The sequence below is a fragment of the Kogia breviceps genome, chromosome 15, assembly GCF_026419965.1.
Source record: "Kogia breviceps isolate mKogBre1 chromosome 15, mKogBre1 haplotype 1, whole genome shotgun sequence".
Classification (NCBI taxonomy): Eukaryota; Metazoa; Chordata; class Mammalia; order Artiodactyla; family Physeteridae; genus Kogia; species Kogia breviceps.
In genome coordinates this window covers 15,309,410-15,328,504 of record NC_081324.1, presented here as the reverse complement: position 1 = coordinate 15,328,504, position 19,095 = coordinate 15,309,410, and the positions used below count along the sequence as shown (strand labels likewise).

Genomic DNA, 19,095 nt, shown 5'->3' with positions numbered 1-19,095 from the left:
GCCATGGCTCACGGGCTTAGTTGCTCCGCGGCATGTGGGATCTTCCCGGACCAGGGCACGAACCCGCGTCCCCTGCATCGGCAGGCGGATTCTCAACCACTGCGCCACCAGGGAAGCCCGACACTTATTTTAGTTGACCTGCTAGTAACAGAGCCCTTTCACCCACCAACTGGTCCATAACTATTTTCATAGTTACGTGTGTTACAAACACACAGGCATCCAGTAGGGGAGCGTGTTTAAGTAATTCATTGTGAATTTTATGTGTATCGTGAAGGGTGTTTGTTAACATGTCTGGATGAGAGATCATGTGAAACTTCTCTTCAGCTTTTAGGGAGCACATACTCTGTCTCCTTTTTAGATCTCCTGTTTTGTTTTTGTTGCTGTCTCTCCCTGTAATAGAAGTTGGTAGAACCACATTACTCTCTGGGAAGGAGAAGCTGCGGAGGTGGGATGGGGGGTGGCCTGTAGCCCTGACAGCGGTCCTCTGCCCTTCACGTGCATTTGCCCGATGGGGGCGGGGGGGGGGCGCGTTTTTGCTTGTTTACTCCTTGTGACCCCCACCCTACTCCTCCCTTGGCCTTGGAATTAATTATTCAGAGCCCAGTTCAAATCCCGGTTCTTCCACCTCATAGCTGTGAGGCCTTGGCAAGTTTCTTGACTTCTCTGAACCTCATTTCCTCATCTGTAAACTAGAGATAATATTATCCACTTCCATAGGTTATTATGAGAATCAGATGAGGTGATGTATCGAAGTTTATCTGTTTAAAGGACCTAGTTCACCACTTGGCTTAGAGTGGAATGGGCTCAATACATATGATAAACATAAAATGTTTTGACTTGAGTGTAGAAAACACTGGTTTTATTCCTGAGTTAAGTGCAAGACATTCTGAGATGTCTGTGGAAATACAGACATTCACCATTCACTGCCTGGGGTGAATGATGGTGTGGTAAAAGCGAATAGAAGACCTTTGTTCAAAGAAACAGACTACCTGTGATCATGTAGATGTCACCAGGATCTTATAATTAATGCATCTGTTGATTGGTTTTCATTGCTGTGGCTTGTTTTAACCTTTGGAATATGTGTTATTAGAAAAGGAATGCTATTTTTATTTTATTTATTTATTAATTATTTTGTGTGTGTGGTACGCGGGCCTCTCACTGTTGTGGCCTCTCCCGTTGCGGAGCACAGGCTCCGGACACGCAGGCTCAGCGGCCATGGCTCACGGGCCCAGCCGCTCCGCGGCATGTGGGATCCTCCCGGACCGGGGCACGAACCCGCGTCCCCTGCATCGGCAGGCGGACTCCCAACCACTGCGCCACCAGGGAAGCCCAGAATGCTATTTTTAAATGATGCTTAACCTCATCATAGCTGCCTGTAATGTTCTTATTTTGTGACTGCAATAAACAGTTTATGGGATAAAATTTGTATTTTAGTCCTTTCAGGAGAGAACCAAGAAAGAGTTTTCAAGTGAGTTCCTGACTTTTCTTAGTTTAGGTTCCTCAGAAGTTTAAACCTTAATTTGTTTGATGCAATAGCTGAAAGAATAAAAAGTCTTTTGAAAATGTCTTAATTCTGTTGTCAGTACAAAAGATTGTTTCAGTTTTAGCTGGAGTCTGTATTTTGAGGCTTTCTTTAACTGACTTTAATAAAAGTTACACATTTTAGAAGGTAGTAGTAGATACTTGTTGCAGGAATGTCCAGATGGTATTCAGACACATTTTATCTTCTGCTATGTTAGGTTTATTTTTGGAATGGAAGTAACTGAGTTCTCTATTTATATTTACTTTGAGTTTTTTGTGTTTTAAAAATATGCCATGTTTAGTGCTTATATCTAAGGGGATGAAAAATATGTAGGGCGTTTTAGTTTTTCCTGGTTAGTTAATGGTGTAGAGCCCTTTCCAAAGAGGATTTCAGTCTCAGTTTATATGTGATTCGATTTTAAGCTCTGTGAAGTTTCAAGTTAATATCTGAATTTATGTATCTAAACTTGGTTCATTGGTTTTAATCATAAATCATAGTGGTCAGTTCATCCACTTAAGAAACCAATTCATGTGCAAAAAAGAACAACTGATTGCTGTGGCCATTCTTTCTGCATTCCTGCATTTCAGATCTCAAATAACGGAAGTGAAAAAAATTAAAAAAAGAAAGAAAGCTGGATTAGCCACTAATTAATTTTTATTATTTTGAAGAAACTTTTTTGAGTTGTGGGAACTCTGCTGTCAAGATAGATGCCCATAAACTTGTATTTTAAAGTTAATTATACATTAAAGTAGATTTTACGAACATAACTTTGTAAGGATACCTCTTCTTCATACTAAAAAAAAAAATGTAAAAGTAACAAAATTGGAAGTCTAGCTAATGTTAACAGTCTCTTTACATCGTACTTTGGGGTGAGCATCACTACATAGTACATATTGTTTGTATTTTACAGGGACATTTTACACTGACCATTTAACTTTTAAGTTTGCTTTTTCTTTGGAAATCAATTATCGTAGTATTTGAAATGACCGCTGTGTACTTATTTTGAGGTTTAACCAAGCTTCTTTGCATATTAGAAAATAATTCGTAGGACCAACCCTGTTTCCCCCTTTGGTTTATTTAGAAGACTTGCACTGTCTGCCAGATGCTGCTTCCTAACCAGTGCAGTTACGCATCTCATCAGAGAATCCACCAGCACAAATCTCCCTACACCTGCCCCGAGTGCGGGGCCATCTGCAGGTCGGTGCACTTCCAGACCCACGTCACCAAGAACTGTCTGCACTACACGCGGAGAGTTGGTTTTCGGTCAGTATATCGTTCATTTCCGTGCAAATAAAGCTTATTCACGTCTGAGGGCACAGGGTTCTGAGTGGTCTGTGCACATCGTTTTCAGGGTCCTACAGTGATACCTCGATTAACAGGTCCTCTGGGAACCTGGCTCATTTGTAGTTGAGTTGATCTGTGTGAATCCTATAGTGTCGTGTTGACTCTGGTCCACACGAAGCCGAGGGTCAGCGGGGCCCATCCTTCCAAGCAGAAGTGTGCAGGTGGTAAGGTTTGGCTTTGATTGACTGTTAGAGACTTTATACTTTTTTGCATCCTTTCTAGCATATTTCTGTTGTCAGGCTCTCTGCATTTTAAGCCCTGCAGGAATGCAGCGCATTTCTGTACCTCTGAATACTTGCTCTCATCAAAACAGAAAGGGTATGGATGATCCCTCACTTTTATCTTGTCTTGGTAAAGAGTCGGGTGTGTGTCCTTTCCTACCACCGCTCGCTCGTTGTGGAAGAGCCTTCCACCCCAGATCACCTTCCTTTATTCCTTCTTCTCCATTACCTGAGTCCAGGCTTTTCCCTCATCTCTGCACATCTTAACCGTGACCCTTTTCACTGCCCCCTAATATTCCCAGATGTGTCTTTTACAACATCTGACAAGGCTAATGTTAGTTTAGTCTTTTACGACATCTGACAAATCTAAATGTTAGTTTCGTGTTGAGTGGTGATGCCTTTGAACTTGGTCCTCCACTTTGTGACCTTCTGAAGCACATTCCTGTTCCTTTTAGAAACATTTTATTCCTGTACATTTTGACCCAGTGAAGGTCCACCAAGAAAACACGTCATTGATATACAGTGTCTTCGTTAATAGAGGTATTACTGTCTCGTGTATTTATCTTAAACTTGAACATTTGTTCACCTGGTATTGTTAATGTTAGACTGTTAATATACAATGATTTTTTTTTTTTTTTTAGTTATGATACAGATATGATGTTTTATAAAAATGAAGGCCAGTCGGTATGATTTAAAAGTTTTATTTCAGTTAAATTTATGTTATGGCATCACCAATTTCTAGGTGGTTCAGTCCATTTTTCTAACACTAAGACTTATTTCACATTTTTATCTCATGCCTCCAAACCTGTGATGCACAGATGTTTAATGGATTGGCAACCACCCCAGTAGAAAACCTTTGGTTTGGAAATTTAGAAACTAGGGGTTTTGCACCAGTTATGCTCCTCATTGTGTGGTAATTCATGTGTTCTTTGTGCCTTGGTGCCCTGTCTGTAAAATTGGTGTGATGTTTGCCTCCATCTCTGTGGGCATGTTATAGAGTAAAACAGGATAATCCAAAGGCATGTTAAGTGCTTAAGAGGAATGTTCCACGTTGAAGGTGCCCTTGATTCCACAGAATTCATACACAGTGATACTTTGGTTCTTATCCCATGTTTTGAAACTCGTATTACTGGATTCTTAATATAAAACTACAAGTGCAGTTCTTTTAACGCATGCCAATTTCCTCAGATATTTATAGTTGATTTTTCTAATATAATGAAAGTAAACTTAAGTTGGAATGAATAAAGGAAGTAAGATTCCTATAATGCTAGCTATTCCTGGTATTCTAAATTAAAACAAAACTCTGCCGGCAAGCTAAAAGTAATTAACTCAACTTGGAGAAGACCATCCCTTGCTTTTCTTCTCTTTTTTTTTCCCCCTCATTCACAGAGTTGCTTAAATTTGGCACTTTGAATTTTTACTAAAATTTCTGTGTTCAGTATAGACTTTTTTTCTTGCATTTGAGGGTTACAAGAGCTATAAAAAACACTGTAGATTCTGAAGTTTAGCTCATGTTTACCTCTTTAGGTAATAGAACAGAATTTGACCTGAGTTTTTTTCCTGTTGTTTCAAATAATGGTCTAGTCTGCTACTCGTCTGGGGTTTAGCAGCCCCTTGACCTTGTACATTTTCCCCTCCTTTTTTGGTGTTATAGTTTTTCCAATTAAAAAATTTTTTTATTTCATTTTTAGCCAGAGAAGCATCTCTAGCATGGCTCCCAGCCTGACTTTGTCTCTTCTTGGTTTAGTGTGCCTTGTTTACTCTCTTCCTGATCATATTGCATCTCCCAGATATTGAGGGGGTAATTTCTAGCTTCTGGTTGATTTGGTAAAAGTCATTTATTTCTCTGAATTTTTCTGCTTCTTGATCCATTAGATCTGCATCTAGAAAGGGGAATTGTAGGATTGTATACTGTAAAATTTTTTTTTTAATGAAGAGAAACTTAATTGGTACCCAGAACACACAGGGCTTCAGCTATATTAAATATTTATTAATAGACTGGATTTTTAGTAGCATTAGGGATGCTCTATGAACCCTTCAAATTCTGTTTTTCTGTCTTATTTGCCTTCCATATTGGCCTCTTTTCTTCCACTTGTAGGCAGATATTTTACAACTTTCTTTCAAGTTCTTTTAAATTTTTCTCCTTTCTTTCCTCACATTAAGGCGAGGGGGGCTTTTCGGACCAAGCCTTAGCCACCTCCTTTATCAGCTGTAGGTTCTCTAACCTCCTGCTTGTTTTCTTAGAGATTAAATCTTCCTCTCCGGGGGCGACTTCGGAGAAACAGCCCTTGGTGTTTTGCCCTTTGAATACACCTTTGTACTCTTGATGGGGAAAATACTTTATGATTCACGCTGTAGCAGATTCTTTTGTTTAATAGTTAGTAACCCATCTATTTTTGTTTTGTGTAACCTTCCTCTTCCATAGGAATTACTGGCTTCGAGGGTTGGGAAGGACTAAAAAAATATCTATTCCAACTCTTCTCATTTAACAAATGAGAAACCAGCCCAGAGAGGATCAGTAACCTGTTTAAGAAAACCCAAGTTCTAGTTATAACTCAAAATTGTTTCAGTGTGCTTGGGTGGCTTTACTGCCTAAAACAGTAGCTCAAGTAGACAGGACAGAGGAGCTTTCTGTATTTATTCTCCTATGTTCAGTGCTTTTAACGTATATGCTGCTGAACATGATGCCTTAAGTCATCTGAAATGCTAAGGCATTAATTATGATTTTTATGAAATGCCCGCAAAGCTTAACATGGCACGCTTTATAGAGCACATGTAATTTAGAGCGTGTCCTTCCTGTGCGACTTTGGAAGCTGCTCCTTGAACTTGGAGGGAGGTTCTAAGAACAGAAGTGTCTTAGGTTCCCGTCGACGCCCTCGAGCGCTGCCCCTGGAAGGCAGCCGCAACTGCAGTCTTCCTCCCTCAGGTCAGCTCTCACATTCACACCCGGGACACGTCTGCCAGGTGTGTGCAAGGTCTACCCCTGCAGACCCTCGAGGGTCGACAGAGAGACCACTCTCAAATAATCTTCAGGCGTGAACAAGGAAGGACGCCCGACTAGGTGATACATGGGCGCACTGTAAGTGGTGCTGGGAGTCCTTGCATGAGGAAGCTGAGGCTGGACAGAAGCGTCTCCAAGTTCTAAAGTTCGTTCCCGTAGGACTAGATTTGAGTGCGGAGTGAGCTAATCGTCAAATTATTAGAAATTCAAGAAGAGGTTAGTTAGAGAGGCAATTTACATACGGAGGTTGGTTTTTCAGACGGGTTTATCTTTCGCGTCATTTGTTAAAACAAATGTAAGTGTACTTGAACTGAATTTCCAGGAGACACACACAGTAGGCGGTTGACCTTCTCTGTAGCCTCCAGGAACCTTCAGTTCCTCGGTGTGGTCACGACGCAGTGGCTGTGGCTTTGGAGCCAGTCCTCATTCGTTCCTCTGGGTCCCTCTGTCGATGGCATATGGGATTAGATAGCAAAGATTTCTTCCAGTGGGTATTGGGGACGGGTGGGAAGCTCAGAATCCAGCGCGGGGGGGTCCTCTCAGAGCCAGCGGGCCTCGGGTCTTGCCGTGCTGCCGGCCTTGACATGGCCCCATGGTCCGTTGGTCTCACCACAGCCTGGAGTCTGGAGGTTCATTCTCAGAAACTTGAAAGATGCTCAAAAAATAGTCCACTGGAGTTTTATTTTTCTTCTTCATGATCTTCCTTCTCAAATATATAAAAATAATTTGATCTGTTATAAGCAGAAAAAAACCCCACACGCTTAAAAAAGCCATTAAGAACCTTAAAGGGCTATTTGTTCATTTTACCCAGTTTTACACAGTTAAGTTATATATGTTTAGTGGTCTCGTGCTAACGACTGTGTGTTTATTTTCTAACAGATGTGTGCATTGCAATGTTGTGTACTCTGATGTGGCCGCACTGAAGTCTCACATTCAAGGTTCTCACTGTGAAGTCTTCTACAAGTGTCCTATTTGTCCAATGGCGTTTAAGTCTGCCCCAAGTACACATTCGCATGCCTACACGCAGCATCCCGGCATCAAGATAGGAGAGCCAAAGTAAGTCACGCCGCCTTTCGACTTTTACCCCACTCCTTTACTAGTAATGTAGAAGAGGTGGTAGTTCTGTGGGATATAATGTAAGATATGAAAAATTATGCCACTGTGCAGATTTTGATGCTCTGTGAAGTGTAGCTCATAACTCCCTAAACCTTTCAGTACTGTCCAGGGGGAAATCTTTGTCCTAAAGTGTCACTTACTATTTATGCTCTTGTCATCAGTTTCTGCTAAACAAGTGAATGTTTATCATTTTTGTTCTTTTTCTTAAGATGATTTTAATAGGTTCTTAGAAGACTGTAAAAACTGTTCTCTTTCAGTTTTCATAGTTTCTTACAGTATACACTTTTCACAGTAACATTTGTAAGTTGACGTCAACTTAAGACACTGGTTCCTGCATTTAACTTCATGGCCGATGTAAACCTTGATTAGTAAAAAGCAAATTGCATTTTTTGCTTGATCTCGCTCTTAATTTTGTCAGTGTTTGCCTTGTTGAGTCTTTAATCCTGAGGTGGTGTTTCAGCAGGTAGTTACGGGCCGCCCGCCTGCAGTGGCGGCCAGCTTAGCAAAGACGAGGCAGTGAGGGCGCTGGGGTCAGAATCCTGCCGCCACCCGCCAGCCGAGTGACCTTGGGCCGGCACTGACCCCTGTAAAGTGAGGGTCATGCTTATGTCCCCGGCTTTGTGTGAGGATAAAGCAGGGTGAGGTCTTTAAAACGCACGGAACGTGGCCCCTCTCTCTGGTGCTCGGAGGGCCCGTAGCCTCGGCTCCTTCCCTGCTTCCTCGGTCCCTGGATGTGCCCACAGCCCTGGATCAGATGCCTGGCCTGATGTTCACCTTCTTCCTGTGTTGTTTGCAGCAGTGTGCAATTTGATAATTGTGTGAGGCTAGATTTGCTGCCTCAAACCTACTGGTGTGTTTTGTCTAAAACTTTATAATCAAGGAAGTATTGGGGGAAGATAATGTGGATATGTCGTATTATGTATGTCTGGCTTTAGTGTAACATTTAGTTTGGGGGAAATGTCATTGGCTAAACACGATAGAGGTGACTCTGTTTACTAAAAAACTATGAGAAAATGTAATTTTATTCTAATAGGACCTTCACTCTGATCTTTGTAGATCTTCAAAATGAAACACATTACAAGTTAGGGGATCCACATACGACTTGGTGTCTTGACTCCGAAGACAGACGTTAGTGAAACATCAGTTAAACAGCCTTCGGTGTTCCTGGTCATCAGCCTTTCGGACACTAGCATAGTCTGCCCTACCCCCTACTCTCCCCCGCCAACCCCCCGGTGAATATAGTTTTTGACTTGGTTTTTTTATTCAAGTAAATAAAACTTGATTCACTGGGATGTGCATGAAATCTGGAACCGTAGTTGTTACTTGGGAATACAGCACAGCAAACGATTAAAGTACACTAAAACAATATTCCTCAAATTTGAGTGATGTATAGGAAAAAAATCATTCCAGTATTTTCTTAAAAACTTTTCTCTACTACAGTGGTTTTTTAACAAGTGCTGCAAGCCCAGAGATAGGCATTAACGACTGAGTTTTTAAACTATAAAACGAAAACAAATTTACAAGTAAAATACAACACAACCCCCAGACGAGCGAGCACAGTTAACAGCACTAGTTCAGGGTAGTGGGCCAGGCCCTCGCTGCAGCGGCAGGTGCTGCTCCTCGGGCCCTGAGATCGCCACCCTGTACTACAGGTGCCGCCTTTTCCTGTGCACACTCCTATAAGGCCTGGCTTCCTGTGCCGTGCTGGAAGCTGCTTGGCCTACGTTTGACCCAGAAGCTTTCATTCGACATGAGATCTCTCTGTTCTGTTAAAGGTAGCCCCACATAAATAAGTAGCTCCCACTCCAGTAGAACATCAGGCATGAAATCTCCCGGCAGTGTTTGGTTAACAGGTGGTTTTATGCAAATGACTCAAAATTATGCAGATGATTTACATTAATTTTTAAAGATCAATGTAAAAATCCCACCTCCCATTTCCTTTAGAGAATATATGGAATTCTGAAAATATACCCGTGAAGACCTGCAGTCCTAGCACCTCACTTGAAAAGCACAACATAAGATTTTTATTTCACAGATGTTTATGTAGTGATTATTATGTGCAGGTACCATTCCAGTGCTTTGTTTTCCAGTGTGTGGTCAGGCATGTTTCCCTGCTGTGTCAAAGGGAACTTTGAACACCCTTTAATCTTTTCTGGGTAATTTAAGATCATTTTGAATGTCCACTACTAGATTTTATGGTGATACAGTCTTGTGACTGTTTTTATATCTTCTTAACCAGCCGTTTCTTTGGCTGCTTTTCCCTTCCTTCTATTTGCCTCTTCTAAATGTATATAAATAGAGCAATGAGGACTTCAAAGTGAAGAATTGTGTGAGACGGAGTTGTTCTTTTTTGTTTTGTTTTGTTTTGTTTTTTTAAAGAGTCTGAGTGCCCTCATCCATGACACTCCTGGGTCTCCTATCGTTAGTGCTCAGCTGACTGCTATGTGATTGAATATGGGCCCTGAATCCAGATTATTTGTTCTTCCGTTTACTGGCAAGTTGTTTAATTTTTTTTGTTTAATTTTTTTATGTCTCAGTTTCTTTTCTTTCTTTCCTTCTTTTAAAAAATATTTATTTATTTGGTTGCGCCGGGCAGGCTCCTTAGTTGTGGCTCTCCGGTTCTTTAGTTGTGGCATGCGGGCTCCTCAGTTGTGGCATGTGAACTCTTAGTTGCGGCACATGGGATCTAGTTCCCTGACCGGGGATCCAACCCGGGCCCCCTGCATTGGGAGTGCAGAGTCTTAACCACTGCGCCACCAGGGAAGCCCCAAGAGATGGAGTTTTGGAGCAAGTTCCTAAGAAATAAAACAGTGTAAAACTGTTTTTATTAGCGGCGTGGTGGAGGACTTTGATTCAGGCGAAGCTGAATTTAAAGCACGGCCCTGGGATTTACACAGCATCAAGCGGATTCTCTAATCTCTGAGCCCGTGTCCCATCTGTGAGAGGGCAGTGGTGCAGATTCACCTAATGGAGGTGTGGGGACAAGTCCTACTCGGACGGTGCCTTGTACCTGGATGTACTCAGTGGTGATGGAGGCAGTTGGCAGCAATTCTGAGCTTAGAATCCTTTACTCATGTGTTTTTACATTTGTTTCAAGGGTAGCACTCTGTCCTGACTGACGGTGGGTTTTTGGATTTACTTTTTCCTTCCCACCTCCTGTTTTCCTTCCCCTACCTTCCATCTCCTCCCTCCCCACCCCTAAAGGTTTTTTTCAGCCACCTTCTCCCTCCTTTGTTCTAGTCCGGTTATCCTGCCATTCACTCAGTCCTGCGGTTGGGTCAAGTCAAACTTTTAGGTTCAGCTTTCAAAGTACCTCCCCTGCATCCAGCCACACTGTCCCCAGCATGCTGTGTCCGTGTAGACTCCGCCTTTGTGCGCACTGGTCTCCCTGTCTTTTTTTAAAAAAATAAATTTATTTATTTATTTATTTATTTTTGGCTGTGTTGGGTCTTCGTTGCTGCGTGCGGGCTCTATCTGGTTGTGTCGAGCGGGGCCTACTCTTCGTTGCAGTGAGCGGGCTTCTCATTGCGGTGGCTTCTCTTGTTGTGGAGCACGGGCTGTAGGTGGGCGGGCTCAGCAGTTGTGGCGCGCAGGCTCGGTAGTTGTGGCGCACAGGGCTTAGTTGCCCCGCGGCATGTGGGATCTTCCCGGACCAGGGCTCGAACCCCTGTCCCCTGCATAGGCAGGCGGATTCTTAACCAGTGCGCCACCAGGGAAGCCCTGGTCTCCTTGTCTTGAACAAAAGCCCTCCCTCCTCTCTGCCTGCCAGTCTCCCTGTGGGTCTTTCCTGCATTGTAGCAAGAGTTGGAGAGTCTGCTCTGTGGTCGTGGTCTATCACTATGTCTGTGAAGTTCGTGGTACCCTTATTTGGGCTTTTCTTTTTTGACGTTAGCACCAGTTTTTAATTTTTTAATCGTCTCTATCTTACAGAAAAGTTGGAAGAACACTGTGGAGAACTCGTGCGTCCCCTTCACCCATATCCCCCAGTTGTTAGCATTTCTGACATTTCTTTCATCCTTTCATTTTCTTCTTTCTGTATCTCTCCCTCTCTTTCTCCTATTTAGGAAAAATGGGACATCTTGACATAAATATTTGACTGTGTTCTGCCTTTCCTCCCCAAAAGGACACTCACGTATATTATTACCACCATCTAGCCTCCCAACCAGGAACCAGCGTGGATTACATTACCAACCAGTTCATAGATCCCATGAAAATTTCTCCAGTTGTTGAGATATTGTCTTTTTTCTTTCTTTCTTTCTGGTACAAAATCCGGTCCAGGAGCACGTTCTGCATTTAATTGTCCTGTCCCATCAGCGTGCTTCTATCTGGAGCAGTTGCTCAGTCTTTCCCCCTCTCATCCAGCAGAGGATACCGGTCTTGTGTTCTGAGGATGACCCTCCTTCCCGGCCCGTCCTCGCTTTCTCATAGTTGGACTCAGGATACATACTCTGGCAGGAATCTCTTCATCAAATCCCATTGAGGATGCTCACCTGTCCTTCTAGGGATGTTACCCTCCATCATCTAGTCCAGTTGGCAGCGGCCAGATTTCTGCACTGTGAGGTCACCATTTCCCCCTGTTTTGTTTTTTTTTTTTAAAGGATAGCTAATTTTATTTTTATTTTTATTTTTTTTATTTGGCTGCATCGGGTCTTAGTTGTGGTACGTGGGATCTTCCTTGTGGTATGCGGGATCTTTTGTTGCAGCACGTGGGCTCTTAGTTGCAGCGTGAGGGCTTAGCTGCTCCGTGGCATGTGGGATCTTAGTTCCTGGACCAGGGATCGAACCTGCGTCCCCTGCATTGGAAGGAGGATTCTTAGCCACTGGACCACCAGGAAAGTCCCTCCCCCTGCTTATTTGTTAGTGGTTTGTAGGGTGTATTCCAGTATTACACCAAAAACCTGTTCCTCAGAAAAATGCTGAAGTAAATAGATTATGTCCTGTTTTATACTTTCTTTGCAGTTCAGTAGAAGGCAACAAAGCAAAACAAACAAAACCTGAAAGGAATGTAGCGTGAATAAAACAAGCCTTGCCATTTTTCACGAAAGAGTTATTTCTGAAAGTGTAAGAATAGAGTCCTGAGAAAATACTTAGCCTAGCTAGTAAGTCTTAGTACTTTTTTTGAGGCTGTTCTGCTAATTACAGAAAAATCAGGAAGTATAAGCAAGCAAAACAATAAAAAATTACCATCCAGCAGAGATGAGGATAGTTATTTACCATCTGTTTCTTTTCTATACCCTTTGAACACATGTGGTCGTATCCCACATACTGTCTTGTTACCTGTTTTTTTAATTTGCATGAAGATCATTCCATGTCATTGGTATATGTCTGCATCATAATTTTAAAAAATTCATACATTATTGCTCTTATTTAAGTACGTATATTCCTAGGTGTTTGGGTTATTTCCAGCTCTAAGCTATTTCAGACGGTGAGGAGACACACATCTTTGTCGCATCTGGTAGACTTAAGGGTGACACATGATTAATGTACCACCTTTGGGCTGAATGATGAAATCCTGTAAACCGTGTCTGATTGTAAAAAAAAAAACCCTCCTTTCTCCCATCCAGGGTGCCTGTGCTCTGTGCCAGGGTAACTGACATGTCAGGACCTTCTAAAAACGTGTCACTCAACGCCAGTTAAATTTATAAATTTCATGTGGAAAAAGAGAAAACAAGTTAAATCTATAATTTTGGGGTATAGAAGTAAAGAGCGAGGTCCAAAGGTATGTGAGAAGTGCTCTCTTAAGAAGACCCTACGAGGAGACAAGTGGTTGCAAGAAGAAAGCCATTCCTTTTTTTAAACTTTTGCGTAGAAATAGCACACAAAACCTCAGCCTTTTCTTTCTCATGTGGCCCACACCTTTGATCAGTGTTTCTCTGCCATTTTCCTAAGCTGCTCTTTGGGATTCTTTGTTCTGGTGCTCCTGGTTCTTCCGAGGAAGCACAGGTGTCCCTAGGGCCTCCCTTAAGGCCCAGGACGACCCTATTGGGAAAGGGTGACCTCCTGTGGGCAGCAGACGTGTTCACCAGTGACCCAGCAAATCCCTGGGGGCAAAGGTTGGCAGCGGGGAGGACTCTCTCCCAGAGGACTCTCTCCTGAGGGCCAGAGGAAAGTGTGGATGGATAAAGGAATTATGTCCAGAAGGTTCAGAGCTGTTGAATTAACTTAAGGAGGCTGCTTGGTAGTAACATATTAGGTAGGGAAATGGTTTGTAGTGGACAGTGCGTATATTTTAAACCATTTAGAGCACAATAGACATTCAGGTGTTGAAGCAACATTTGATTTGTGGATTTTCTTTTATGCGTCTTTACTTTCATGCATAATTGCTTCCTGGTGCAGGGCTTTCATTGTTAAGAGCAGGTACAGAAATAGTGACGTTCAAATGTAAAATTACTGCTAACTCTGAAAGAAAACTTGGAACAAGTAACAGTGTGTTCAGGCATCCAAGATGTGTGGGCCTGCTGAGTTCATCAGTCAGATTTTCTCAAGTTAGGGTACCACCATCAGGCTGTGTTCCTTGTCTGATCTTTAAAAATATTTTTTTAAAAAAATCAAGGATGCTTTTGCTCTGTGTTAAAGTAACTTACAAGTAGAGACCTTGTAAAAGTGTGTCAGCTGTAGATCTGTGAGTAGCCGAATGATTTCTAAGCAAATGTGGTCCAGTGCCTCTACCCAGAATGTTGAGCTGCACTCCGGTGATGCCAGCTGCCTTCGAAAGTTTGTTTCAAAGCTAAACTGCTCTGTTCTTTTTATTGTGTTTGTTTGTTCTCGCTGCTTCTGCCTCCTGAATTCTTGGATGTGAAGTAGTGGTTCCTTTGGCCTGAGAGATGAGGGCTGACTGACGTTTCCCTGCACCTCTTCTGTTTTAGAGTAATATATAAGTGTTCCATGTGTGACACTGTATTTACCCTCCAAACCCTGCTGTATCGCCACTTTGACCAACACATCGAAAACCAGAAGGTGTCCGTTTTCAAGTGTCCCGACTGTTCTCTCTTATATGCACAGAAGCAACTCATGATGGACCATATCAAGGTGTGTGCACATCTCTTTACGTCCTTTAAATGAACCGTAGATCCATTCATGGGTCATAAATCAAGGCTGAGCTGCAGATTACGGTAAAGCATGTGCTGTCGAAGGAAGGGATGGACGCTGGTCGTTCGTAATCAGCAATTGACAACATGCTGTCATCACGAGTTCACTTAACTGAAGGATGCTTTTTATTCCCGAGCCCTGGTCTGCATACCATGAAAAATCAAAGCAAAGTAACAGATGCATGCCCTGACTTCAAAAGAATAATCAAGCTTTAGGACTTATATTTTTCCCCCCATATGTGAAAATCAAGGCTGTGAAGTTTACTTTTTTGAGAACTTGGTGTTATGTAAGATTTAGAAATAGACAGGGACTCTGATGAATTATGTTAATTTGTATAAATATATTGGTGTGTTTAGAAAAATGAAGGTCTTCCCTTGAAATTACTTAAACAGTTAAGTTTGCATTATAATTGATGCCCTGGATCTTGTAGTCTTTTTTTTTTTTTTTTTTACTCAAGTTTGCATGTAAAGTGACAGTGAAATGTCCAGGATACAGCACAGTATCTGGCACCTGCTGGGTGTTCACTTAATGAAATGAATAAATGTCCAGTTTGGACGACCCACTCTCCAGTCCTCAAAAGGGGCACCTAAATCTCTTTATAGCCTTTTAAGCTCACTAAGGACAGAGCTTAGTCCTAGCCTCTTAACTGTCCACTGTGAGAGATTAAGCAATTTGATTCCTATGTCATTAGGAGATAATATCCATCGGCTCTCAGAGATTAAAGTGACTCCCTTTTTGAAAAGAGAAACAACAAACAGACCCCATATTATCATGAACTCAATCTATCTATCTTTCTCTTAGTTTTTCTGTTTTTAAATGTATTACACAGAAAAGGTCCGTTTAAAGAGCAAACCAAGTCTCTAAATTATTCTAATCTCATGTTAGTTAAATGAACGGACTCTTAATTCTTGAAAGTTCCCGTGTTGAGTGCATGTGAGCATAACTGCCTAAAACCTCTCAGAGAGGCCACTCAAACTAGAAGCCAGGTGAAGGGAGTGACGGTGTGGCATGATTAGGGCGAGTAAAATGCATGGGAGAAGTGTTTCATCATTCTCACTTGAAGTACAATAGAATCCTCTTAAGATGTGTTAAAGATTCTTACTAAAATTACAAGATTATCTTGACAATAAATATTTAATGAATGATCAGGAAAAACTACATACTGCTAATAAAAACGCAGGGACATTGGAATTAGGCCCAGATATTTTACATGTATGATACGAGGGTTGGGTGGGGCGCGAGGAAAAGAAGAAAAGAGGCTTCTTAAGAGGCTTTTAAAGTGTTTGCTCTCTGGAACTCACGTTACATCTGGAAGTGGGGTCATCCAACTTTGTGGTTAGGGTCTTCCTTGTGTTAATAGTGAATTTGGAGGAATGCAAGGTTCCAAGAAACACAGACTGAAGAAGACTGGTAAAACTCTGTGGCCACAAGGAAGAGAGAATTGTGTTAGGTTCATCCGAACCTTCACGAGACTCCGTGATACAAAAACAGTGGGAATGCTCACTTATGTTCTTATTTCAAGTATGTTCTGTATGTTCAAAAATACTATCCTCCCTTTATGTGTTTGGGGCTGGGTAAGAATAAAGATAGTTTTAGGGGCACCCTGTTTCTGTTTTTGTTGTTTAAATGTATGTATATATCTAGCTTGTGAATTTATTTACATTGTCTAATACCAGCGCTGTTCAGTTTTTCATGAGGAAGAAATTAAGAGAAAGGAGCCCGGGAGCCGTGTTTCTCTACATACATATTTATTTAGAGGTAGATTTTTATTTGCCCAATTTAATCCAATTTGTTTCATTTCTTTGTGGGACCCCTGTGCTCTATGTTGGCATCTGCACTTAAAGTAAATCTTCAGGTTATAGTCATTCAGGTTTTTTACTGTTGCAGGAGCTAAGGAAGCATTAATTGCAGAAGAATTCTGTTGTATTTCTTTTATTAAAAAAAGACACTCGTCCTTAAAAAATAATTTTATTTTTACTTAAAATATAAAAACAAAATGAGTAAATCAGAAATTCTCATTTTTTGCACACATTCCATTGCTCTGTGGTCACAGCAGAACTTTTTGCTGCTTTTCTGGAGCTTCTGTAGCGTAAGGCTATCTTAGAATACTTTGATACTTTACCCTCTCTTCAACTTTTTAGCTAGTAAAAGTGCATTTGCCTAGAACCTTATGAAAAGTATATCAGAAGATTTGGGGTTTATTTTCTTTGGGTTTTAAATGGTTAAAAATGTAAAAATTTGGCTTCTGTTTCGAAAAGGACCATTTAAACACAGAGGCCTCTGCACTGCATGGTGGAAAAGAAGCAAATGCACAGTTTTTGGTGTCAAGAGATGACGTCTCTCCCCAGATTTTCTCTTTGCAAAGACACTCAGCCCAGGCCCTTTTCACAGCCCAGTTTAACGATCGTCTGGGGAGACCTATAACCTCTGCTCATGAGGAAATTATAGAAGCCCCATTTTTCCCTCTGGGGTGAGACAGTATTGAAGGTTGGTTAATTTTTGGTACAGTTTAGAGAAGCGCCTGCCTTGAGAAAGTATGCTGGTGAGTCTGCCAAAGGAACAGCTTCTTACCTGAACACTCAAGAGTAGGGAGCTGAGGTCTCTGCAGTGTGGTTCTCTGTGGCCCAGGGCACTAGCCGTGCTAACACGAGTTAGGACGTGTCCTGTTGTCTTTCTGAAGTTTCAAGAACTCAGAGGATACTGATAAGAGACGGCCCCATCCAAAGATAAGTTGTAAATTGAGGCACGGACATATTTGCTTGCTTGCTTTTTTTGGACTCTAGGCTTCTAGAACACAAAACAAAAACCAAAGTGAGATCTTCAGGATCAAATTGCACTAGTTTTACGCCAGTGGACTTTGAAATCCTGTGAGTTTAAGTTGAGGCTATGGAGGCTACTATGTTAATGATAATAAACAGGCAATTTAGAAAGGCTTTTTGAGCATCTCCTGTGTATAGTTCACACGTCTGGGTGCTGTCGGTAAGAAGGGATGGATGGGGATAGGGGTAGAGAGATTAAAATTACCAAAAATCCCCCCAGCAAAAACCCAAACTGTAAGAAGTATTTCAAGAATGTGAAAGACATTCAAGGGAGGGAGAAGGGTTTGCTATTAACGCATTGGTCTCAGGTGTTTGTTAAAGTTGGTTAGCTAAGGGTTTTGAACCCCTACCAGTATATTAGCCTATTTAAACATTTCTGGGTAGATGTGAAAGTAAAATGTTCTTCACCAGAAGTGGTCTGGTCTGTGGTAGAGAGGACTCACTCTGGTACACTGGGGGATGACAGAGTGCCAGGAATGATTTGGACTCAATACAGAAGTCTTTCTTTTCAAATTTTAAAATGGCACAAGCAAATAAGCTTTTAAAAATTATTTGGAACAAGAAACGCATAACTTACAGCAACTGTAAAAGTTAATACTCCTTTATTTCTTTTTATGTGTATATTTTGCTTAGGTTTTCATCTTGCTATATTAAGAAATATTTCTGAGTGAAAATAAAATCGTACTGAAATGTCTATAATGTAGTAAGATAGTCCACATGTGCTTTCTTTTAGTGGTGTGACTTGTGAAAGATATTTCTTTTTTTTTATAACATAGTCTATGCATGGAACATTGAAAAGTATTGAAGGGCCTCCAAACTTGGGTATAAACTTGCCTTTGAGCATTAAGCCTACAACTCAGAATTCAGCAAATCAAAACAAAGAGGACACCAGATCTGTGAACGGGAAAGAGAAATTGGAAAAGAAATCCCCATCACCTGTGAAAAAATCTCTGGAACCCAAGAAAGTGGCCAGTCCTGGGTGGACGTGTTGGGAGTGTGACCGGTTATTCACGCAAAGAGATGTTTACATTTCCCACGTGAGGAAGGAGCACGGGAAGGTAAGTGACCAGTGAAATCCTCCCTGTGTCAGTGTAAGGAGGACACTCTAAGGCGTGGGTGCTTGCTTGGCTCTGCCGGTAATTAGTGGGATGACTTCGAAAATCACTCATTGTCTCTAAGCCTCAGTTTCTTAATCTATAAAAGGTACTCTCTGGGATTTCCCTGGTGTTCCAGTGGTTAAGAATTCGCACTTCCATTGCAGGGGGCACGGGTTCAATCCTCGATAGGGGAGCTAAGATCCCACATGCCGTGTGCCGCGTGCCGCGTGCCGCGTGCCGCGGCCAAAAGAATTTTTTAAAAAAGGCTCTCCAAGTCCTTATAATCTTGTTGTGCGATTTTGCTGATAAGGCCTTCACTTGTGCTCCCGGAGGCCAGCAGGGAGTTATCCACCACACCCGTGTTTATAGCTGAGGAAACAGAGAACCATGATAAACCAAAGTTAAAAACATTTGAATTTGCCTGTTAGCTCTAAGACAAATAAAGGAGAAAGGAGGAGAGAAAGAAAGTGGGTGTTTTGAGAACTGTAACATTTGTCTGACTTCTGTGATTCTCTCCTGAGTTTGGTGATAGGAGAAGGACCTCATCCATAAATCATCCGGGAGAAGCTCTGTAACTCAAAATCTCTGAAAAATCTGAGTGTGCGTATTTTTTTCTTTTTCAAATAATAAGTATACATGTCTAACTATTAGGATTTTTTAAAATGCCCATTATTAGACTTAATAAAACTAGCAAGATTATTTTTTAATATTACTCTCATTGTCTCAAAGTTGGTTTGTTCCAGTTAGGATCCGAAGAGTCTGCTTTGCATTTGGTTGTTGTATAACTTAAGTCTCTTATTCTCTAGCATTCCTTCTTCCATTTTGTTTTATTTTTTAATGTGCTGTATATGTTGGAAAAATTGGGTTCTCTGTCCTGTAGTTGTCC

General features: G+C 41.6%; 1 protein-coding gene across 18 annotated transcripts in view; it reads left to right on the top strand.

The window, feature by feature from the left end:
- ZNF532 (zinc finger protein 532) overlaps window positions 1-19,095 on the top strand; it is a 103,105-nt gene that overhangs the window by 59,163 nt on the left and 24,847 nt on the right. For 17 of the 18 annotated variants that reach the window (XM_067014981.1, XM_067014977.1, XM_067014967.1 and 14 more), the window contains 4 exons: window positions 2,604-2,785; window positions 6,968-7,144; window positions 14,071-14,233; window positions 17,889-18,170. In XM_067014981.1, coding sequence (XP_066871082.1) covers window positions 2,604-2,785; window positions 6,968-7,144; window positions 14,071-14,233; window positions 17,889-18,170 — 804 coding nt within the window. Of the gene's footprint in view, window positions 1-2,603; window positions 2,786-6,967; window positions 7,145-14,070; window positions 14,234-17,888; window positions 18,171-18,730; window positions 18,810-19,095 lie in introns of all 18 variants that reach the window. The other variant, XM_067014982.1, reaches the window with a different exon arrangement.